At 37.3% G+C, this 25,598-nt stretch overlaps 1 protein-coding gene across 1 annotated transcript; it reads left to right on the top strand.

Moving 5' to 3' along the window:
- Positions 1 to 713: 713 nt before the first annotated feature.
- LOC139127995 (uncharacterized) lies at positions 714 to 25,598 on the top strand. The gene is made up of 7 exons (XM_070693855.1): positions 714 to 799; positions 20,100 to 20,131; positions 21,040 to 21,184; positions 21,484 to 21,560; positions 24,081 to 24,206; positions 24,369 to 24,566; positions 25,573 to 25,598. Exons 1-7 carry the CDS (start codon positions 765 to 767, stop codon positions 25,596 to 25,598), a joined length of 639 nt encoding a protein of 212 aa, XP_070549956.1. The 5' UTR covers positions 714 to 764.

Here is a 25,598-nt window from a genome sequence, read left to right as displayed (position 1 = left end):
TCGTCAAAAATGCTTTCAACTAATCATTTGCGTCTCTACAATAGGCGAAACTTTGATTTGGTGTGAAACTCCACGATTGCAAACGCCTCAGCAATAAATTAATGCAATATTATGCAATGGTTTCGTTGATAAAGCTGAGATTAATTGTGAAAACCATAAAAACGAGTCAAAGTGTCCTTCCCTCGTCATGTTTGAGTCGTACAAGTTAGGCAAAAAGTAATAATCTTGATCAAACGTACGGATTTGTTCCAAGCATTTTAACCTGTTATTCATGAGTGTGTATACTATAGGATACGATTCCTCTAAATTGGCCTCCATTACAGTTGAACACTAGGAAGACCCCTACGTGTGTGGACAGACAGTTCTACCGTTCCGTCTATACTTCCGCTTTGAACTTTGACGATTTGGAACCAAGTGTAGTTAGAAAAAACTGAACGCAGATTATTTCAGTTTAGATGTACAGTCAGAGGAAGAATGAATCCAAGACGCTTCATTGTACATTGCAGCGTGTGTGTATGTCATTGATTTTATTAGATGTACAGTTACAGATCCTCTTTCATATTCAGGATTGTTTTAGTGTACTGTACTCCTCGTGGCACATGTGACATGTACCGTTAAATCATCGCTCAGGTCACTGAATAGTTTGAACTCTAACAATGGAAACACGAAACATCATCAATACGTCATTAAAAATATACTTGTTTTCATCCTGTGCTGTGGATATTCTAATACCCAACCTGCCAGTTTGAATCCTGATTATCCCCATGCTTGTTCTCTTCTATGAAGACAAAGATTGGCCGTAAGTATTTCCTCAACCTTTTGTCAAAATTGGACAAACAACGAGCATATACTACAGCACTATTTTAACGAGCTGCATGAACACTATAACTCGCATTCGCCTTGAATAATAGAATTTTATCTTTGGTTTCAGTGGACGTGGAGTCAACTAACTTAGGGTGTTGTCGGGCGCTCTTTTCAATTTTGACCCCATAGCTACTGTATGCGTATATCAGAAAATTCGACACAACACAATCTGAGTGCTTTGCTGCCACAAATGTATATTAAAAGATCGCTTATTTAGACAAAGTACAAAGAACATACAAAGTCTATTAATAATATTGTATCAAACGGCGGAACTACGGCTGTTTCACTCTCGCTCAGGAATATCCTGTCTAAACATGTCTCCAGTACGGACGATGCACTCCGACGAAAACAATACTCTTGTGAAGCATTGCATGTATGAGATTGTTATGACATAACGAAATATCTACTTGTCAAGGGATTTAGTGTGACTTAGTGGTGTTGACGTATTGTTTCATTATTTTGCAAGTTGTTGCCGGAGGTAACAAATTTTACTTAATCTTGGGAGGGTTGAAACCAGACATTAAAAACGATCAATCGGTGATGCAAAGCTCTGAGGCAACATTTATTTGCGTTGCACAGACCCTGATTTTATCGCACATGTGCTATGGGGACAAACACGGTATTGCTGTGACATTCTCTTATGAAGAACAATGCTCTTTATGCCTGATAAAAAACCCAAGCCTTATTACAAATTTACATCTTTAAAGACCACACTAGGACCATTTGATACCCCCTGAAGTCTCGTTGAGGTCAAATCTAATGTAACTGACACAACTCTCAAGGTCACGGTTGTGATTAGCAAAACGTATGAACATTTATTATGGGATTTTCACCACTAAAACTAAGGGAGCTTTAGTAATTACAAGGGGTAGATCGGGGGAATGGGGAGGGTTACTGACGAAATACACCGGTCATTTTAATATATATACACTATCCAAAAGCTTCACAAGCAAAAAGATGCGTCGCATCCTACATTAAACAACTTGCACAGGTTTAGCTAGTTTTGTATTGGGAAATATTATTTATAGTTTTCTCATAGACTACCATGTACAGTAGACCGACATTTTTGGTGAAATTTCAATATTTATTGTACACCCATGCACGTATTACTTTCCATTTTAATCAAAGTAAATGATATTATATGGCATATGTAAATGTTCGATATACTTGGGGGAGTAGTCGATATTTTACCTAATAGACTCCCATGTATTGTGATTTGATATTTTTGGGTGAAGCACAATATCAGCCAAATCTTGCCTTCCTATAGTTGAGAAAAATATGGTGATCCTCCCGCAAATGCGTGAAATATCACGTCCCTTCAAAATTGCCACCCTCCCTCCCAAAACGCTAGCATTCCCTGTAATTTCTGTGCACAACTTACATAAGAAATAAACCTTTTGTTATGTTAATTAGCTGATACTGTTTCGGATATTCCCGGGGAGAATACTACAGTGGTTGGAGGGAGGTTCAAGGTTTAGAATGTTGGACAGGGGAAGAGTCACATTTTAGACACGAGGAAACTGGGAGTGTCACATTTTGCAGTACCAGTGTGCACTGAATTCCCCCGACCCATCCCCTGTAATTACTGAGGGCTTCCTAAAGAGAGACAGGCCAGTTCCTAGTAAGACGGCTATGTTTGGGTTGATATAATGAACAAACCTTACCCGCGAATAGGTAGATGCTGATTTTAAACCTCAACGTATTGCTATTTATTTGAGTGAAAAACAAACAGCATGCTGAAATTATCCCAAACCACATATAAAAATTAAAGATTCATCGGTTTCGGATAACGAATTCAATACTTTTATCACAACCTGATACCGTAACGCTCTCATTCCTGCATATTGATGTTGGAATACAATTATTTCTTTCCGTGTGATTATAAACAGCTTTGAATAAGGTTTTAAAAATCATGCCCTTTGGCGAAGGGCATCAAACACCAGATCCTACCACTCTAACAACAGTACATGCCCTTTGGAAGCATCAATTGAAACACAATAACCTTTGAGACAGTCAAAAGGTTAGCGAGAATGTTATGCGTGTTCCTATTTTACGTACTTATGAAACCATCATGTGTGTGGACTCGCACGATATGGTTGATATATCATGCCGGAAGGGGAAGAACAAATATGCACTCAACGGATATAAGAATGAGACTGGCAGTGATATTGCTCCTATTATGCTCCCTAGTCTCTTTTGAAGGCATCGTAAAGTGGGCACTACACAAGACGACATATTACATTTTATTAACATGTCAATCACGCGAAAGTGTAGTTCAGTCATCTTACGAAAGTTTATACCGGTCGTATTACAAACACTGATTTACACGTGCTAAAACAGGCCCTTTGGCTAGCTTAAGGTAAACGTTAACACGGGGCATGTTTACAAAGCAGCAAAAATCGTTGTTTTAATTAATTTATTAAATGGTTTTATACCTAAAGCACTGCAGACATTAGATCATTTTGCTTGCGCTCCGCCATATGAGCGTTGTCACTTTTTGTCCTCTGTGTCTCTTCCCCTTTCATATCGTCGAACGTGTAACATGTATCCCACTCGTCCAAACTGTTTTGTTTTCAGTATTGTACATAAATTATATATGCAACGTAATACTAAAAATGTTAACAGTGGATATTTTCTCGGCTATATAACTTTACGTACATTATAAATATGTGGCTCAGATTCCTAATATATCCTTCATTGAAATTGTGATGTAAACAACTTTGTAATTCTTAAGGAATTTTCTAAACATAAATGTACGTTTCACTTAAGGCGATACGGGAAAGATAAGAACCAAATATTATACGGAAGGATTCGAAGCACGCGTTGGTTGCTATCGCTGACAACGTTCAAACTCGCACTTTTGTAAGTGCAAAATCTTACCGTTTCGTTGTTTTCTATGAATTTTCGACTCCTGGTATTTTGAAAATGCTCAAAATCTTTCAAATCTCTCAATTGTAAATCAATTTAGCTGACTTTGGTAGGATGTTGAAGTCATACATGAGAATATGGATAAGTATGCATTTCTAAAATCTCCGGACCGTTAATGAGATATCGACGTAAAACCCTTCAAAATTTCAAAAAATGACACAGAAGATATTTTCCTGTTCAAAAATCATTTGTACTTGAACAGATAAGCTAATCCATGCTAGCGGCTCTAAACAGATATCTCACATGTTAAATTCTGAATTTTTTGGAAAATTTGGTACAAATTTGTAGGAGCTTAAATGTTTTAAAGTAGAGCTTTGGAAATTGTATATGTGTGACGTCACTGACCAATTGCGCGACAAACCTGCGTCTTTAGGATTCGTATGGTTCTGTAATTCTTTATTATGCAAAGAAAACCTTGAGTACTTTGTATTTTGATTGATTTTGGAAATTACACTTAGCAACCGCTGCTTAGCAATTTGAATCCCTCGGTATCGCCTTAAGCTGCTCTAAGAGCTTGAATTATGAGGAGTGTACTGTCAGCTTAAATATTTTGTAAGTATCACATCGAACACCCGCATGTAGCAAGTTATCCATACAAGTAGGAACTGTTGCAACTCTTGTAAAAGACTTAGCTATATTGCGTGCTGGCTGCGCGTGTCCAAACTCGTGACTTCAAGATTTTCGACTAAATAATAGAACAGTGAAAACGAAGAGAATGATGTCAGTGTACTCTGTAAGGAACGTACGATTTATTTTTGAAAAAAAACTAACACTTTAGTTGTCTGTTGTGTCACTAGGTACGTGTACATTTGCCCGAACGTTCGTGAAGCATTGAATCATGCCTTTGAACATCGAGCGTCGGCCAAGGCAGGATGGAACAACATGACGCTGCACCACACTATCAAACTGAGTTCAGTGTTGATATTGAAAACAAAGTAATATCTCATAAGGTTTCCCTTCGTTAAGCTATTAAGCTACAAGAATGATCGTAAAAGATTTGTCTTCGACCCGTTTCTTTTCGCTGAACGAAGTGCTATATATAGGTAATGATTGTTGGTGTATTTTACTTGAAAAATATTTAAGAATTCAATGTTATTGTTAACTTACAGTTTGTCTTGACATACTTTGTTGAAATCGAATCAGTCGCATTCTTCACTAAATTTAGCCAGAACTTAGATCAGGGCATATTGAAATATTAATCGAAACAAAACTTACCATTGCTAAAAATTATCCTCTTCAACTCATTTCATTTCGATGTCATTTTCAACTTTGATTTACTGCCATTTCACGATCGAAAACGCTCCGCCTGCAATTTAATGCGCTTGTGTGAAAGAGTTTCGTCGAAAACGCTACAACCTTGTACAACCGGTCAGACGAGTCACGCATTGCATTGGCTCTCTTCAATGTTCAGTTACAGAAGCTTTGTAGAACTAGAACGAGTCAATCTTGACAAAACGCATGTTCCAATCGTGGTCGGCTCTTAGTTGAGTATGTATAGTATAGGACACAACGCGTTGTTACCTTGACTTTCATTGCAGTGGAACACTAGGAAGACCTCTACGTAAGTGGGCAGGATTGTTTCCCGACAACATTCTTTACTTTCTCGTTTAACATTTACTACTTGAAACCAAAAGTAGTTAAACCTGACAACAACTGTTTCGGTTTGGACTTACTGATAAAGGAACAAAGAATACTGGGCCACTTATACTTTACCAAGGTCCGGTTGTATACACTTTGGTAGATGCACGGTTAGAGTAGCTTTTATATTTAGGCATTTTCAGATTTTGAACTTTACAGTTCTTGATCGATGTAACACGTGGCGTAACATCATTGTCGGTTTTACTGAAGAGTTCTGAACAGATGCAATGGAAAGAAGACGTGCCTTTCGAGTGCCTTTTGCAAATATACTTGTCTTTGTCCTGTACTGTGGATATTCTGTTACTGAAGTGTCGATGTGGACCCTAGTGATCCTCATGCTTGCAACGCCTATGATGACCAAGATAGGCGGTAAGTATTTCAAGTGTTACCGTAACAATGTCTATTTTGACAATCAGCGGGCAAACACCCCATCCCTTTTATAATAAGTAACATTACGAAGCTTCTGTCCATTGAACTTGACGAATTTTGCTATGCAGTAAATTTGGTGTAGTCCAATAACTTTGTGTATCGTTAAACTCTCTTTCAAACTTGAGCTTACAGCTTTTTCATGCAAACGCCTTAAAATCTTTTGTTATCTCGGTGCTTTTTTCTCTGACAGATGTATATATCACGGTCACTTACTCAGACAGTGTATTAAGATCAGTCAAGTAGTATGTATCCTAATAATCAAATAAATTCACTTTCACTGCCACACAGAATAAGGCGTCCTAATAGCGATCTTTCACTGAACGAACGTGAAAAACTAACAAGAACGTCGTGTTTCCAAGCATGCGATTGGTTAGCTTTCGTCGAATTTGCATGTGTCGTCGCCAGATCTACATCGTGATTGAACTGAAGACAAATTAATTAGTAGCGACGAGGACTCGTTATTTCCTGTCGTCGTCTTTCGTCACATTATAATTTTCAGATACTGCTTTGTATTGCCGCCACGGTAGCGCTTGATTCATGCCTTGCAATCAGAGAATAGCTTCGCGTATGACAGAAGGATGGCAGGACTGTGAGTGAGAGTCGATATAAATGCACAACTGTCATTGTTTTCCTGCCATTCTAGGGATTTGTCATTCAAGTATTATAGGCTACGCAACCTGTTTGACTCGAATCGCCCTTGATACATTCACGTCGCCCTGGTGGTGAGCCATAATGTCTCGGAAAATTACGTTGAATATCTATCAATCGTTTTTAATCAAATTAAGAAAATTAAGATGTATTTCTTCAATGCAATAAGGGAGAATTTTTAAAATTTATTTTTGGGATCGATTGTCAGTCGTTCGGAAGATAAAAAAAAAAATCCATTGAATAGCCAAATTTTGTGATCAAATGAAGTACCTTGTAGAACCGTTGCAGTCGCGTTGTTTGGCCGTTCAGAATCGTATGACGTTATAAATATTCTCTGTAACTGGTTTCGGCGATTGTGTCTCGAACTATCACAAGAAGTACTTCTTCTTTGTCTGTTGTGTGGCCTAAGTCAACTTACACTGTTCTCTAACTAGTTTATTGGTGTCATTTAAAGGAAAATAAACTACATATCACATTCTCGATATCATGCGGTGAGGACCAAACTAATCTGTGACACCAGGGGATAATATAATATAACTACGGTCTGGATTTTTGTCTTATTTATAACACGGGACAATTTCAGTTGCTGTTGGGCATCGGCTCTGGAATGGCATTGGATATTTCGGATGATACACATTTTATTTGCTAATGATGGATACATTAACAAGTATCCGCTTACGACAAAGTTTCAAGTGAGTAGCCTTGTTGCCGTGAATTGGGCGTATCACATAATATTCAATAGTCAATTTAATCGATGTCGAGAAGGTAATATCATATTTCAAGACCTCTGAAGCCACAAAAGAACTGTGGGCACCAACCCCGTTAGTTCGTTGGCGTACTTGCCGATACGTGTGCCTTTCTCGCTCAACGCCACATCAACTTAGTACGAAGACTACGCTTGGGAAAATCCCGCAATATTTTGTTCAATCAACCAGTTTCGTTTGACTCGTTACTTAATATAAGTGAATTTAAAACTATCGTTACTATTATCATATATTGTGCGTGTACTAAGTATTTTATCTCAGTCAAAACGAGTGGTTTACCTCCTGACCTAAAGAAGTCGTGCTACTCAGGATGTGAACCCTATCATCTGGAAATCTCATCGATAATCCAGGGTTCCAGACATATTACACTTCATGATAATTTCAGCCCCCCTCAACCGCACCAATGAATGGTTCCTTTTAGCAACTATTTCTGTCCAATGTCTTGTACGTGACGCAAAGCAGTACCCGAATATATAATGCGACGAAAAGATGACGGAAAGAACTGACGGTTACTAATTAATTAGGCTACTGTCCAACCGAGTAGCAGAATTTGCGACGAGATATGCAAATGTGATGAAAGCTGACCAATAGTATGCTAGAAACACGACGAGCCCGTTCGTTTTTCACGTTCCTTTAGTGAAAGATCGCTATTCCGTCTCCACTGTACAGATAATCAGACAAAAACGACCCTCATTTGTGAAAAATCCTATATTATGCGATTGTCATTATGACAATCTGCATCCTGTAAATAGTGCTTTATTATTTTGTTTCTTTTCATAGGGTGTACAGATGCTGTGACGGTTACCATTTCGAAAACACAACTTGTGTAGGTATGTACCAAACCCTGATATTATTGTGAACCAGATTAAATTATAACATGTTATAACCGAGGGCAAAATCAATATCTGTTGCCTGCCGATGTAGTGATGCTCTTAAGGATAACATTTTGTGTTGGTCATTGGCTAAAATATTGTCAATGTTACCATTATGGGCACAGTCACCAAAGTAAGTTACTGATTGTGTTACAGCGAAAAAAAGACTTGCACAAATGTATTCAAAGCGTTGAGAATATCGCGTGCTTGTCATCATATCGTCATACCTAACATTCCAAGTCATACAATGTCTAAAATTGTACAAGGATGTGGTTTCATTTATTGAACACAATTTACATACTCCCGGAAGGCTACGCATGTCATAGCATTGAGAGGCATTACAGTCTCAGGTATGTTAATGCATGGGCATAGGCTTACATACATGTAAAACCAGTTTGAACATACTTTTTAATCAACGTGGTCAGAAAATTGTGAAAATTGCCAAAAATATAGTCTGGTGCCGAAACACAAAACCCAAAAATTTCGGCCCACAATGGTTCTCGGTGGTTTCTGTATCTTCAAAGCCTACTGAATCAAGATCTGCATGATGCCACCCTGGCATCCTTGGGCATTTTAATATATTCAAGATGGCCGCCAAGATGGCCGCCAAAACATGTAAATGGTAAGATCTCAGCTCTATGAAATGCTATCAAAGTGATTTTGGTGTCATTTGCCTGGTAAACAGGGCAAAGGAATTCATTTCTTTCATTGCCCAACATGTGCAACTCTTAATTTGCATAAAATCCGAGATTGCTGCCAAAACCACCTCCAAACGAGGTAAAATGCCATATCTCAGCTCCATGAGAAGTTATTGGAGTCATTGTGGTCTCCTTTGCCAGGTAAATGGTGTTAAGGAACTCATATCTTTCATTGCCTTATATGTTCAACCCTTAATTTGCATAAAAAGCCAAGATGGCTGCCAAAACGACATCCAAAAACAGGTAAAATATCATATCTCAGCTCAATGAGAAGCTGTTGGAGTCATTTTGGTCTCCTTTGCCAGGTATATTGGGTCAAGCAATTCATATCTTTCATTGGCTGACATGTACAACCCTTAATTTGCATAAAAAATTGCATAAAAATCCAAATACCTGTTTCAGTGTGTAAGGAGTCATATCTCAATACACTATGCCACTGATTTTGGTGTCTTTCGGTATGTTTTACGGGTCTTTTGTTATATTTGCTATAAAATCAACCATGAAAATCTGAAATTGATGCTTACAACCCAAGATAGTTGCTAAGCTTGTTTCCACAACATATATCAAGGTATATCTTAGCTGAGATTGCATACTAGAGACTAATACAGTAAGGGTTCAAGGCTGAAGGATAAGTTTCTTTCGTTATAGTAAATGTGAAATATTTCATTGAAAGCCAAAATGACCACCCAATATCAACTATGACCACACAAATGGATGCCACAAAACATTGAGTCGTATCTTAATCCACCAAGCATTCTTGAGATCTATTTTGTTGTGTTTGGTCAGGTTTTATTGGCCGCAGGGTTTTCATTGCTTGTTTTCTGAACTGGAAAAAATCTTACTTATAATGGAAGGATTTTATCCCACATTGCCGCTATAATGGTTTCGTAAAACATTACACCGTATCTTAATTTATCCAGCATCTTTGACACAACATTGTGTGTGTTTTGGTCTGTTCCAGAGGTCATGGAATTCACATTTCCATCCACATAAATTGTCAAACCATCCATTTTAATTAAATGATAATGAACTGTATCTTTCCATACAACATCAATGGTCATTTTATCATTTGCCAATCAACCACAATAAATGAGCTTCAATTATTCGAGGCGAATTTGCTGAGAATGCATTCGCACTTGCATAAAAGTGACTTGTTTGGTCATCTTTGAGCCAACCTGAGTCATCTGTCATGTTTATCTTTGCACCAACTTAGTCGCTCAGATGACCACAAGTGGGTGTAGCAGAGGCCTTCCATGAATACCTTATCATTGCACGCATGGTTTTCTGATTTGACAATGAACATACGAGTCTTTTGCCACGTTTGACAACCAGTTTTTATGTCATCCGTCAGACGTTGTACCAAAAGCTTTACAACCGTCATGCTGCAAGTCTCTAGTTTCTGCTATAGTGTCATTCATTGGCAGCAGAAATACCAACTTCTTGCATTTGACACAATTCAGAGCACTTTGAGCAGTTTAATTGCATTACAAACACCAATATTAGTAAGGTGTGAGTTGCATCTTTACCAATCAAGCATTCTTAAGACCTATTTTGATGAGTATGGTCATGTAATATCCAGTTGCAGAATTTGAATCTCCAGTTATCTGACCTGAAAACACTTCCAAGAACATTACAAAAAGAGGGAGTTTATCGATATCGATAATGCTAATAATGGTGTCAAAATATTACATCATGTCTCTATTTACTGAGTAGCTCACAAGACCAACTTTTGTGTCTTTTGATACATTTGAAGGGTCAATTGCATATAAACTGTACAATCAAACATATATCAAAAGTGAAGTCAAAGCATCATCGATGCCCTAAAAAGAGTTGCAAAACAGGCATGTAGCCTTAACTTATATTATCATTGATCATCTTTGAGAGTGATTCTTAATCTTTAGCCGCATTTTAGGTATCGAGGAACACACTTTTCCCATTACATGAACTGTTTACGTACCATTTATCATTTGGTGGCACGTTTTATAATACTTATCTGTAACAATGTACCAAAATACTCATTTACAAGTTTTCGACCAGAACTGTAAGATTCGGTAAGATTCTGGCACAACATCATCTTCATCGCTTTTGTTATTAGCAGGGCCATTTATATTGGCAGTTGCTTGCTATACTATACTGCCAGAAAATACAAATGTCACAGCCAGTTGAGTTAAAGAGCGCCTGTAACTTCCTGTGGAATATGGAGGTCACCTATACATCCATAACGAATGAATTTATGCACTTCTGAAGGAGCTGGTTAGCGCTGACTAAACGTTAAAGTGGAAAACTATTTGACTGATTCATTTTTCAGTCAACCAAAGTCGCGAAATCCGTTTGACACCTTGGATCTTTGTTCACTATACCGTTCTTTATTATATATATAAAGTTGAGTGAAGTAAGTAAGCCTTTACTGAAATCGTATGCCACTTTGGATCTAGATCATAACGTAAAATGAAGACTTTGCAAAATCAACAACAAACGAGTATTAAAAAAGAGATATATATGTATAAATCTGATATCTATATGCGTATATTACATGTTCATCAATATTTTACTTTTTTCATTTTTCTTTGTCTGAGTTATATATATGTGTGTTGCAGTTGTAACGCTCGTTAGTTTTAGAAGCTGTTTTAGTGTGTTGCGGCTCAAATGGCTAGCATGTAGCCCACTGCACCATAACAAGACAAAACATGGGCACCTAGCAGTTGTAGCTCTTTGTCTGCATACATTTTTGGTTGTTGGTATGTTTCTTTTCATAGTCCAATAAAACCTTATGAAGTCATCAAAACATGCACAGGTTAGTCTGCAATGTACTTTTGGTTTCATTCCGAGACACAAGAAATATGCTCATGCTCATCAGTATAGAATTTTATGTCAGGTAGTGGATTAGAACTAGTGAAAAAGATTGCTTTTGGAGGAGCAAGGTGTATATATGTTTAATTATAAAAACAACAACAATTCAACTAAATATTGGGTTTACGTAATTGTACTGCAATTAAACTGTTCAAGTGCCTTGGATGGGTGTCAAGCACAAACATTGGTATTCTTGATGCCCCTATGGATAACCGTATTGCAGAAACTACTTTTTATGCAAATTAAGGGTTGTACATGTCAGCCAATGAAAGATATGAATTGCTTGACCCAATATACCTGGCAAAGGAGACCAAAATGACTCCAACAGCTTCTCATTGAGCTGAGATATGATATTTTAACCTGGTTTGGGATGTCATTTTGGCAGCCATCTTGGCTTTTTATGCAAATTAAGGGTTGTACATATAAGGCAATGAAAGATATGAGTTCCTTAACCCCATTTACCTGGCAAAGGAGACCACAATGACTCAAACAGCTTCTTATGGAGCTGAGATATTGCATTTTACCTGTTTTGGAGGTGATTTTGGCAGCCATCTTGGATTTTATGCAAATTAAGAGCTGCACATGTTGGGCTATGAAAGAAATGAATTCCTTGGCCCTGTTTACTAGGCAAATGACACCAAATCACTTTGATAGCATTTCATAGAGCTGAAATATTACCATTTAATTTTTTTGCGGCCATCTTGGCGGCCATCTTGAATATATTAAAATGCCAAGGATGCCAGGGTGGCATTATGCAGATCCTGATTCAGTAGGCTTTGAAGATACAGAACCACCGAGAACCATTGTGGGGCCGAAATTTTTGGGTTCGACCAAAAATCAGGGTTCGGCACCAGACTAATAGGTTTTGCTTTTGATTAAGTCGCAATTTATCATAATATATTACCTACGTCAGATCACGTGACCATAATCTATTATTTTCCCGCCTAAATTGTATATTGCAAATAACTGAATATTCCAACCGTTAACATCAAAATATTTAAAATATTATGACCAATTAATGTAAAATGGGATAGGAACTTGTGTTAGAACTAGTGGCAGATGCAAAATTATTGAATTTTGAATAACATTTCTTCACAAAAATCAACAAATACAATATTTTTGACGTTTTACATGACTATTTTGAATAACAGAAAGAAGTATAGATAGAGTTTCATGAGTGCCATGTATTTTTGGAAGAATATGATAGATGTTGTTTCAAAAGTGCAGAGAAAATCAAGAAACTTTAACGGGTTACGGTTGGAATATTAAAATTAATAAAGTCATAAATTTAGGCGGGAAAATATCAGATTTGGTCACGTGACTCAACTTGTCAAGATTTATGCAGACATTAATTTTAATGAATTTAATAATTCCAATAATTAGGCCAAATATCAATCAAATCGCGTGGTTTGAAAGATAACTGATCATTTTCTTACTTTTGGGCTTGATGGGTACAAACACCCATGCATTAACTTACTTGAGGTCTTTTTAGCATAATATATGTTGCTATTTTTCAGGATGCCAGGATGGTCATTATGGTAGAGACTGTATGTATGACTGTACTTGTCAAAATGGTGGAATTTGTAACAAAACAGATGGGTCATGTGTATGCCCTCAATCATATTATGGTGCAATTTGTGCATTTTCCTGTTTATGTAAAAATGGCGGTACATGTAACGACGACGAAGGAGTGTTCAAGTCTTGTACGTGCAAAGAGGGTTACTACGGCAACATATGTGAAAACAAATGTTCGTGCCCCAATGGAACTGTTTGTGATCCCGTCTCTGGATGTCTATGCGAACATGGACTTTGGGGTGTGAACTGCGGTAAAGTTTGTAATTGCCCAAGTAATAGGGTCTGTAACATTGCTAACGGTTCTTGTAAATGTCATCCTGGTTTCTATGGGGATAAATGTCAACATCAATGTAATTGCTTCAATGGAGGAGAGTGTGGAAGTGCAGATCAGAATGTATGTGAATGTCTGTCTATCTGGCGAGGACGAGACTGTACAGATTGTAACAGTTATGAATCTGACGGCAGCAAACATGAATTTTGTGGAGATAAATGCCTGCATTGTTACAACGGAAATGACTGTAGGCCTCAGGACAAAACATGCAACTGTACATCTGGTTGGCATGGTGACCGATGTGATCAGCCATGTGAGACTGGTTACTATGGACACAACTGTTCTGAGAAATGTCCTTGCGAAAGTTTTGAACGTTGTAATCATGTGACAGGAGGGTGTTCATGTCATCCGGGTTACTTTGGGCCATCATGTGACCAAACATGTCCTGAGAATTGTTTAGAATGCAAAAAGGACACTGGTGACTGTATATTGTGTGTTGAAGGTTGGATAGGGCCTAACTGTGAGCTGTTATGTCCTATATGTGGCAACGGCGTTAATTGTATCGATACTAATGGATCGTGCATCTGTACAAATATGTAAGATGAAAATTAATTGATCAATAGATAGAGCCTTGATATTACCCTGATTTGCAAGCAAGAGAATGTAAGGTGTGATAATTTCAAAATTTCCAACAATATAAAGTTGACTCAAAACAAGGGACTTAAAGGGACATAAGCTGTCATGCTCAAATTCTTTTTGTCAACAGAGCTTGTATGTGTGTAGCGATCATTGTTTATTGTTTAAAAATGAATTTTAGTCCGGACTTGAATACAATTTTCAACAACGACGATTGAGATCATACTCATATAAGTTGTGTTGATATGCTAAATACTTGGCATTAAATTACAGTTTAGGGATTCAAATCAGAAAATGTAGGGAATACACAAAACAACAGTTCTGAAAAAATAACCAAAAGGTACAAGTTTGGGGTATTAAAATAATTAACACATGCCCCGAATCGGGTTTTCTTTGTAACGCTATGGGAGAAACGCCCGCATATTTATGCACACTTTACGTAATGGTCTCAAGTTCACGTAAAAAATGTGTGCGTGTGCCTCCCAAGAAATAATCATACCAATCACGTAAGCATTTACTAAGATGGCCGAACGAGTTCTTCCAAATGCAAAATGCAAAATTCAAAATTCACAACTCAAAAAACGAGACCCGACAGGCGCCATCATGGTCGGATATTTATGGTGGCTAGTTTTTCATGACTGTTTTGACTTCTTCATCAGAGATTGCTTTCTCATTTCATAGTTACGATCTTAAGCATTTATTTGTGATTTTGGCCGTGAAAGGTATCAATCTGGCGACCGCATAATTACAGCAACGTGGTTTATTTTGTGATTACATGATAACAAAAGCACAGGTTTTTTTGTTGCCTATATTACTTGCTTAATAACAAGCTCTATTAATGCTTAGTTCCCTGAATATCAGGTTCACACTTTCAATATTAGTCAAAATGGTCAATTCGAAAAATACCTCCCTTTTTCTGTTGGGTTACAATTTCTTGTCATATTACTATCACTTGTATTCCGAGAAGATCGAAATACTGACTACAAGGAAGTATTTTACCCAAGCAAGTGATATTATAAAAAGTAATTTACACTGCCTGCATTCTTCTAATCTCTGCTAAATGGTGAATGGTCGACAATTGAATGTCAATTCTAATGATGAATGCAGCACAATTCATGTACAATAACAATGTCTAGAGTTCGAAAGCTACTTTAACAGCACATTCAATTTGATCTCTTTTGGCTATATTTTTTAGCAAAATTCATTCCTTGAAGCAAGGAATGAACTGCTGAAAAAGATAGTCAAAAGTTAGACACACTTGAGGTTTAAAGTGTGAGTCCTGCCACATTTTGAGACTTTTTCGTTTGACTTGGGGCGTATACTCTAGTTGTGGTTGTCAATGAAATTGGTATTAATAAAATAAACATTTACACACAAACTGAAGCTTATTAGAGCGGTTTTTAGATGGTTGTATTATGTTATTTCGACGAAAACACGGGAAAAGTTGCACTTTTCGATTTTGATCACGGCGACATTTTCCGGAAATTGTCGAGCTCGCCCCGTTTTGGCGTAAGTAGCTGTGACGTCACTAATAGAATGGGTGATGGTGACTTCGTGCATTGACTATGGAGATAGTGATAATTTCATGAGTGAAAGCAGTGCAACTGAGAATGTCATCGTCACAGAAGATATGACAAAGCTGTTCAGAATTTACAGGCCTGCAAATTTTAACAGTCGGAACCTTAACCTAAACGAGAACAAGAGCGGAACTCTTGTTGACCGTCGCGTCAGTGACAAGCCCACCGTGACCACAGTCAAACACACCAGTGCACTACCGTACACACAACCGCCAGCTACCAAAATATAAATATAAGTCTAGAGTTGCCATCCCACCTTATTATTACTTCTCAACACAAATTGCCTCGCTCAAAATCTGTATATAAAAATTTGAATTACGCCATGACGCTTGTAGATAAATGTAGTAGAGATCAAGTTGAAAATTGTCCACCGTTCATTATAACACACATCTTTCCTATCAACAGCTGGAAGTGGAACAGGCTGAGGGTCATGTTAGCATAAACACCAAAGGTAGTATTCTCGCCGCAAAATCTTCAGTTTGGCGTTATAAAACCTCACATGAACATTGACACTTTTAAAAATATGTGACCGTAAAGACATGTCTAGCCAAATTCTCGGGAAGAGATAAATTAAATTGACATGATGTAAATATCGGGCACACTGGCACCCGAGGCCGGGCGGCTCAGCTGGCCATTTCTGTGACGGAGTGATCAGCTACGCTTCCGCAGGTTTTTTTCTTGATTAAGTGTCAGCGATATAAAGCACAGTGTTCATTGTTTCATGACTGCGAAATTCTCAAAGAAGCTAAAATATTTTAGGGGAGACTTAGTCGAGCAGAAGGGAACAGATGACGACAACGCGACTGCTTCGTCAACAGTATGAAACTTCTTTGCTACACGGCTGTTACTGGCAGCACCGTGCTGTATTATACACAACCTATCGTTCAGTCTCGCAAAGAGTCAGTCAATCATACGTAAACTTTTTAGGAATAAGTTAGATATCTCCTAACGTTACTAATTATAGAGTCATACATACATGAGATGTAGTACTTGTATTTTTTTTATTTACAATCACTTTCGTAAAGCAGCTGAATCGGCGTTCAGTCTTGGTGGATGTAAACACGGCCATACTTCTCCGCGGGCCCCCGCATCCCTTGACATGTTTTGGGCAACCTGTCGCAGTCTTGCTGCTGTTCTCGCTCTTGTCCACAGTTGATGATGATACACGCCAACGCTTTCTGGTGACAATGGTCGTACTGGTACGGCATTGCGATTATATAATCGATGTAGTAACTCCAGGATTAAAGTCTATCTTACCGTACATCTGGCTTCCAAACCGTGTTTATTCGACGCGAAGTCACGCATTCGAAAATGTGCACCGCAGAAAACGCTTGTCTAAATGCCTCTTTTCCGACCCTTTCTTGTAATTTTGGCAAATGCGGCTAATACGACATCCTACAATGCAATAAACTGACAGTGACTGCGGTTACTTCAGCCACCAAGGGCGTAACTTCTCACCATGTTGAAGCCACAGCCGTAAGCATTCGCTATGGCCGAGGTGAACACACTCACTCGTACGTTCTACTAGTTACGTCATTTCCGGTTGTAATGCCCGCGAATTCCGAAACTACCCGAATGGCAGCTAACTTCAAAGTCACACAACATATTGCATTTTTATAATATTTAACCGCGTCGTTTCATTGGGATGATGCATTTATTTGATAAAGTAGGGGTGGCAAAATCACATAGCATGGCTCATTTTCAGCAAAATTAACTTTGAATTTATGCGGGACATACATTTAAGTAACTGTCTTGCATTAAGGCGTTTATTTATTTTGTGCTAACCTATGGTATCAGCATAGTCTATTTAACTTTGTTGGTCCATACTATGACCACAAAACACAAGATATAAGAATAAAAATAGGCTTAGCGTGTAAACATCCTCTTTGTTTCATGCCTATAAATTTAAGATCCATTGGTTTTTGGAAAAGAGAGGGACATTGAATGTGCTGTTAAATTTATTTCGAACTCTAGGCATTATTATTTTTCATGAATTTTGCTGCATTCATCATTAGAGTTGACGTTCAATTGTCGACCACTCACCATTTAGCAGAGGTAAGAAGAATGTAGGAAGTATAAACTACTTGTTATATGAATTACTTTTTTAATAACAAGCTCGATGAAGCCTTTGTTCCCTGAATATTAGGTTTACACATACAATATTCTGTCAAGACGGGCAAGTGGAAAACTACCACTACTGTTCTGTAGGGTTACGATGGCTTTTCATATCCTTAGCAGTTGCATTTCAATAATATCGCAAATAACTAAAAGAAGTATTTTACCAAATATAGGCAACCAAAAACACCCTTTTAGTTTGTTATCATATCATCACAAAATAAACCACGTTGCTGTAATTATGTGGTTCCCAGATTAATACCTTTCACCGCCAAGATCACAAACACATGCTTAAGATCGAAACTATGAAACGAGAAAGCAATCTTTGATGAAGAACTTAAAACACTTATGAAAAACTAGGAATAATTAATATCCGACCAGGATGGCGCCTGTCAAGCCTCGTTTTAAATATTGTATTTGAATTTTGTATTTTAAATTTGGAAGAACTCTCTCGGCCATCGTAATATACACACCATTACCACATTTTATCACAATACGGGTAAGCGTGCACTTTTTGGACTACTTCCGGTCTTGTTACAACGCGCGTTTTAACTGCACACATTCCATATGTAGACAAACGAGCGCAATATTTCAAAACGCCGCTTTGTCCTGATCATAGGGGCGGCAACAGAGGAGCTGGCGACATCAAATGATATTTTTTTATCCAGAATAAGTTAAGCGCGTTACTGATGATCCCTGCTTTTGTTGAAAAAAGAAACAGCCTACTGTAACAGTATAATATGATCGAGTATGATCATGCACTGCGATGTGAACCCAAACCTCTCCTGTCAGTGTCGCCCGTGCTCAGTTTCAAGTATAATATTATTTCATAGCGAAATTGTTATAAAACGTCAGATAAACTTTAAGAAAGTGTTTTTTTCTCAATAGAACTGTCTCCTAATGATTGCATCTCGCTGCCTGTTCGATTAAATGAATGATTATTTACACCAAGCTGTTCTTTCATTCTCGACTTCACCTCATTTTTGTTGACATATACACGTCGCTTTGCGAATCTACATGTAAACAAATAATGTCAATATAAATCCGTGGCGGAATGCAACCACCGCTTCAAAAATGACGAAACTAGTACTTGGCTTCTTATATATTGATTCCAAATCATTCTTTGCTAGTACACGTACATTACTTTAACTACTCATTTATCTTCGAAGTTATGATTTCTTGTACATAGACTAAAGCTCTAAGGATAATAGTTTATAAAACACTGGTAACATTCGGTTGTCTATTTTTTTCCAGGTTTCTTTCTTGAATTACTATCCGCACTGTGTTTTGCTGTTTTCATTACATTTAGCATCTAGTACTGTGTGCTCTTGATACTATTGTGTCGCTTTCTTGTCTCGTTCTTCAATGTGAAATCTCTCAAATTGGATCAAACTTTTAAAATATTTGTTTGAAGGTTTTTACTTCATATCTGATTTTGCCAAAATGTGATTTTATAAACGATTTCTATGATAATCTCAAAACGATGTTTACATGTCGTTTACGATAATCTTCTGGAACCTTGAATATTGCGTGCTCACCTCCCCTCTTTGAGTCAAACGACGATTTAGTCACTAAATGATTGTTTCATAGGGACGGCACCTATCTCTGTAGCGTTTGATGTTATTGATTTACAATTAGAATACCCAACAATTTTACTAGTTAGACTACCACATATCTGGTCATTTGCATATGTATTAATGCTGATTGCAATATTATTGATATTATTGCTCCAAATGTAATGAATCCAGTGATTTTCGATGGGATTCGATCCCAGAACGTACTGAATACTGTTACCTTTCGAAGATACCATGGTAAAACACACTCGGCCTAATCCCCGTCCTTAAAAATGGTTCAATAACCGACCAAACTTGTTACAATTAATCTGACTGCGACCCCTCTGATCGATTAATGACTCGAGACGAATCGTTATAAATACGATTGTAACTAATTGGGATAATCGGATCTTCATATTTTTCAAATTTATCAAAAATGATAGGTGCTTTACAGCTGAATGTTGCAAAATTATAAAGTCCTCATTAAAAAATTGTACAACTTAAAAAGAAGAGCAGATTAGCTTACATTTGCAGATTTTAAAGACATTACTTTACCATCCAGTTTCCCAAATTAGTTCCCATCATGTTTATATTTTGTTGCATTTCATGCCGGGACACAAATGCACTCATATGTGTCTCTTTAATTAATCTGTGTTAGAGTTTATTTATGTTCTCCTGCAGATGTGAAGACATCGGCAACGTGACTAGAAAAGGTAATGGCCGGGCTATATTGCACATCCCATCAACTTGTCTTTGTAGATGAATGAATATATTGTTTTCATTACGTCACGACATTAGCCAACTATTGAATTATACTCTAATTAAGTTGAAGTACTACGGATTACGTCAAAATTAGGTTGTGGTGTCATTTTCTTGAAACTTTGCACATATATTCCTGGAAGTTGTGAAAGTGCAATAATGAAATAAAAAATGGGTGTCACCACCCTCGGTTCTATGGAAAAGGACGTTAAAATTGCGTCGTAATAAATAAGTAAAAATGATATAATTCACTTAAACTAAAGAAATCAATTATAAAACGCTTTAGCAAATGAGTTAAATTAATAAATGCCAAGACTTAAGATCCATATTTATTGAATGTATAGTTTTCATGATGTTTGTGAAGAAATTTTAACATCAGTATCGATTACAAAATGACGATATCGAAATTACATCACTACATAATTTTCGATCTTTCTTCCTGTCGCTTTGAATGGTGTCATTTTGACCAAACTTTGCGAATAAAATCCTGACATAATACCATTTAGTTTACAGTTAATAAAAAGGTGTCACCACGCTACGTTTTACAATATCTCCAGGTGAATGGTAATATGCGCCATGTAAATGGGAGAGAAATGTTAATTTTTCGCTCATATTGAATAAAAACCAACTTCCTAGGGGGTCAAAATATGACAAGGTTATAGGTCACATGTATTTCTAAGAGACTGGGTCAAATATATTAGGTAAAAGTCCGATTTCAACAATGGCAGGTGATGTTAAATACATGCGCTACAAAATAACCCATTTGTGGCAGGCTGGAGTTAATCTGCGCAGAAACGTTCTAAAACGCGTGCGCGTTCGAATTCGTCGCAATTTACCTAAAGATATGATTTTATGTCAACAGTTATGGACAACTCATGCACTGAAGGCACCACAACATTTGAGTTGTACACAGTCGTTATCATTATTCTGGTTTTGGCACCTGGCAATATAATTTTACTAATTGTGTTGATTATTCGCGTTGTGAAGAGAAAGAGGAATATTCAAAGGTAGGAGAAAATAAGTTCATTTTCCTATAAATATCCTCAAAGATTAGTGTCTGCTCCTTCAGACTGCCGATAGTTTTATGTTTTGAGTAGGTAACCTGACGCCTATCGTATTTTCAACAGGGTTTGCAATGAATGTACTTTATGGTATTATTACTGAATTGCATTATTGTGTCGTGGTCATGGAATTTTGATCTAATATTGACTGCTATAAATTTAACGTATGCATTTTAGAAATTCAATCTCTCTCTCTCTCTCTCCCTCCCCCTCTCTCTCTTTCTATCTCTCTCTCTCCTCCCCAGACACACAAACAGAAACCAGCCACATGACTTGGCTTATGCAACCTTTGACCTCTCTCGAATGAGACAAACAAAAAATGGTAAGTTTTTTACCCTATGTTTTCTGAGATTCACCAAGAAACTGCGGCTGTCTTGCAGCATGTTTGCAAGGGTATATCTGATTGGTCGATTGTCATTTTTCACAGCAACTTAGGGAGTTTATTTGTATTATTCACTTATAACCGTGAGCTTCTGCCAACCAATCGGATGACAGCTTCCAAATCGTTGCTTCCAAAATCCCGACAAAGACTTCAGCAACAGTCCTTACTCAGTTACAAGGTGTATTTGATAGTCTGCGTGACAAAGCTGCTAAATCATGTATATTCACGGTCCTGTGCGCGATAATATTCCCTTGACGTAATGAACTGTCTTACTAAAGCTATGACTCAAACAACAGTTTTGAAACATAAGTGTACTTGACACACACTGATTGTACATCTTAGACACTGTTACCTCGCCACTAATTCAAAATATTGTTTGGTCTTTGACAATTATTTTATAAAATATAAGGGATATAATATATGTGCAGGTCATGCGACGGTTTCTATACGCAGAGTGGTATACTGTGTGTACTGTATACATACACCGCTGTTCAGCTCCACGCGCACAACATCAGCAACAAACTTCAGAACTCTGGCATCTCTATATGAAGACATAGGGTGCAGCAATAATCACACAAAGCGGCCATTTCGCTTTAACGAACCTGTATGTTTACTGTGCAACGGTCACGTTTAGAAAATAGCTCATTCTACATTATCAATACAACAAAATAACTTACACAAACCACAGATGCCTTATAATTGCGGCACTGACATTTAATAACGTTAAAAAATAAGGGCATCATTGCAATGGTGGCATGCCACAAAGTGATGACGTCAAAGATGTCTATACCTATGGAATAAGGTCAAAGGTTACGTTCAAAAAATGGTGATTATTTATTCTATGGGAAAGAGTAAGGAAGGGGCTTTGAAATTAACAGGGAAATGATTGGAAAGAAAAGTACCTTTTTGCGCTTCATTCCTTCTTATTGTGCATCCTTACTCTATCCATGTCTACTTCAGCCATCATGATACCTATATGGAAGGAACAATTCATTGAAAATAAGGAGACAAGTGATATGTGTTAGTGAAACAATGGTTTATTGAATAAGCCTTACTATGATAAAAAGTGAACACATAACTTCGGTATGTGAAAAAACAGCAAACGACAAAATTCAACAGTGAGTATCAAAAATAAAGTATTCAACATACATAACAGCCTCAACAACCACACTTTTGAGTATCGGTACAATGCGACAAATGATGTGAGGAGGAGGAGGCATCATGGGCCAGTGGCTAGAGCAGTGGACTCACGATCACAGGATGGTGAGTTCGAGCCCCGGCATGGCCATGGTGTTGTGTCCTTGAGCAAGGCACTTTATTCCTCATTGCTTCTCCCCACCCAGGAGTGATGGGTACCTGGTAGGACAGTGGTTGTAATGTGTATGTTTAGCTCTGCTGCGCTTATTGGCTGCACATGTGAGCTGTAGTTTGCTCCCCAGGGAGTTGAGTGGTATCATATTAGGTCCAGTGACCAGGGGTAATAATAATTGTAAAGCGCCTTGAGCACATGTACTTGTGGATATGTGCGCTATATATAAGAACGCAATATTATGTGATAGTGTATTAAACAAATAATAGATCTGCACTATAAAACTAGGCCATGAGAAAAGGGCAAAAATTAAGTAAAGAAATAAATTAAAGGCCAAAAATTGAACAAAAAGAAATCCAAAATGTCTAAATCAATTTATAGTCAATACAAATAAGTAGTATAAAACAGCAAGTACCTGCATAGCATTAACATTGTAACCTTTATACAGACCAACATTGGAACATTGCATACGCCTCTTGCAACTTGCTCTCGTCGAGTACAGGTTACGTGCTAAAGATGCTGGGTTCGAGCCATAGCCGGTATATTGGTTATTATATAAAACATAATACAACTAAATAAAAACACTTTCTCTCCCTGTTTGCTTAGTGAAGTGTTCCTTTGACATAGGTTATGAGGATGACTGAAGAATATTAATGACACAATTAGAGGGAATTAAACGGAAATTGGAACACTTCTTTTCAATCAATTCCCCTAAGTTTTCAAGCCCAAATTCCTAACTCTTAACCCCCCCCCCCCAAAAAAAAAAAAAACACAAACTTATCGCCCCTTTTAGAACGTGCCCTTTGACTGGCGAATTTCCGTTCTTACATACAACTCTGACGTCATCACTTTTTGATGTACTTGCACAATATTGCCAAACAATTCATTACAGATATTCATGAACGAGTCAACGTGGATTATGGCATAATTAAGCAATATGGCATTCATTCCTCTTGATAACGGTGTATTATCATATTTCTAAAACACACATAAAACCCCAATACATTTGCGTTTCTACCCACAATACACTGTTTTTTTACCCACAATAAATATTTTACCCATAATACCTTTGTGTTCTTATCCATAATACATTTGTGTTTTTATAACTTGTTCATAATGTTTTTGTCTTCGCTTCTGTTGTAATATTACAGTAGCAAGACCAGACGAGGATACGGAGGATGTTATAATTGATGACAATGACACCTATAGGAGATATGTGATGTCCGAGTTTCAATTTAGAATTAATGACCGAGGTCATGGCTTAGCCAACATGAAAGGTGAGTCCAATGAGAATAATCATGATGATAATTTGAACTTAGATCAGGAAAAAACACGAACAGACATCAGAAGCCATCTTGGTACAAGCTAACAGTAAATGTAATATGACATCATTTCCTTCCTCTTGACAAAGTATGTATTTCACGCCCTCTATGTTGTAGAAGCAAATAGACCAAGCAGTGACGACAGTTTTAGTTCAACCGGATATGAAGTCAGCAACATTAAAATCGCACGTCCATACCAATCTCTTCAGGACTTGTGTAGTAACGAATACCAGGGTCTCCTTAATGTACAAGACCTTAGGACGAGCAAACACGCCGGAGTTCTCTTTCTAGGACGTGAATCGCAACGATCAAATGGTAAGAGTTCTATGTTTTGGAAAGCCCTTCGTCTTACCACAAGATTCGTCGGAGTTTTTAAAATTCTCTTCACGGAAAATACTTTTTTGCAGTCACATTTTCAAATTAAGTTGATTTCGAAATGATTAAGGAACTAGATCATCAGGTAATACGCTCACTGTGATTAATTGTATTATCAACGATCCTGTCGATTATAACTATATTAAATATGTCATTTACCCATGTTTACCGTAAGTTATCAAAATTTCAGACTTTTCCTATCTGTTGTAATGCTCTGGGCATAGGTAAATAACAAATCGGTTATGAATCAATTTATCATAGCAGCATTCTTGTACTTTATGCTTCATCTCGTGTTTGATGCAGAACAAATGACAATCATGCTGATACAACACCGCAACAGACAATATTGGGTATTATATCATACCAGTATATTGATGGTGCAAATACAGCGATAGAATTGGTCGAGACCCGAAAAGAACCGTGATATATCGGCGATATACCACGGCTTGCATACGCGCGAGCTCTCAGCTTGAGCAAAACTCGTTTGTGACATTCCATACCAGAATTTCAATATATATACTGTTATGATATAATAGCAATAAATCACATCCAGCGACGGTATACCACTCAATTTTGACCAGTTCACTTTATATATGCATTCTCTATCGCTCGTGCATATATGTCGTGAACTGGTCAAAATTTCGTGGTATACCGTCCCTGAGTGTGCTTTATTGCTTAAATAATATAATTATTTCGATTCACTTAGGACACTGAATGGGCGAGACCAATATAACACAGTTACTGTGTGAAAGATTATGTCATCGGCCAAATGTAATTTTTAATCGATTTATTGAGGAGACACAGGAGCAGAAAATCGCAAGAATCTAAATATTTTATATAACACAATACGTATAACATCACGTTTTATATAATATTGACCAAATTATCGCGTAACAACCAATTTGTATAATGTTAACAACACTGTATTTCTATGTTTCATTTACAGGTATATTTAGAAACAGCAAACTATGA

This window comes from Ptychodera flava, unplaced genomic scaffold (assembly GCF_041260155.1).
Source record: "Ptychodera flava strain L36383 unplaced genomic scaffold, AS_Pfla_20210202 Scaffold_41__1_contigs__length_1339820_pilon, whole genome shotgun sequence".
Lineage (NCBI taxonomy): Eukaryota > Metazoa > Hemichordata > Enteropneusta > Ptychoderidae > Ptychodera > Ptychodera flava.
Note: the sequence above shows the minus strand (reverse complement) of the source record. Positions and strands in the feature narration are given on the sequence as shown.

What these genes read in the sequence shown, in the direction of transcription:
- LOC139127995 (XM_070693855.1), top strand. Translation starts at nt 765, where the DNA reads ATGCTTGTTCTCTTCTATGAAGACAAAGATTGGCC. An exon ending in CGGCAACGTGACTAGAAAAG is followed by an intron (nt 20,132 to 21,039) that starts GTAATGGCCGGG and finishes TTATGTCAACAG; the next exon opens with TTATGGACAACTCATGCACT. An exon ending in AGAAAGAGGAATATTCAAAG is followed by an intron (nt 21,185 to 21,483) that starts GTAGGAGAAAAT and finishes TCTCCTCCCCAG; the next exon opens with ACACACAAACAGAAACCAGC.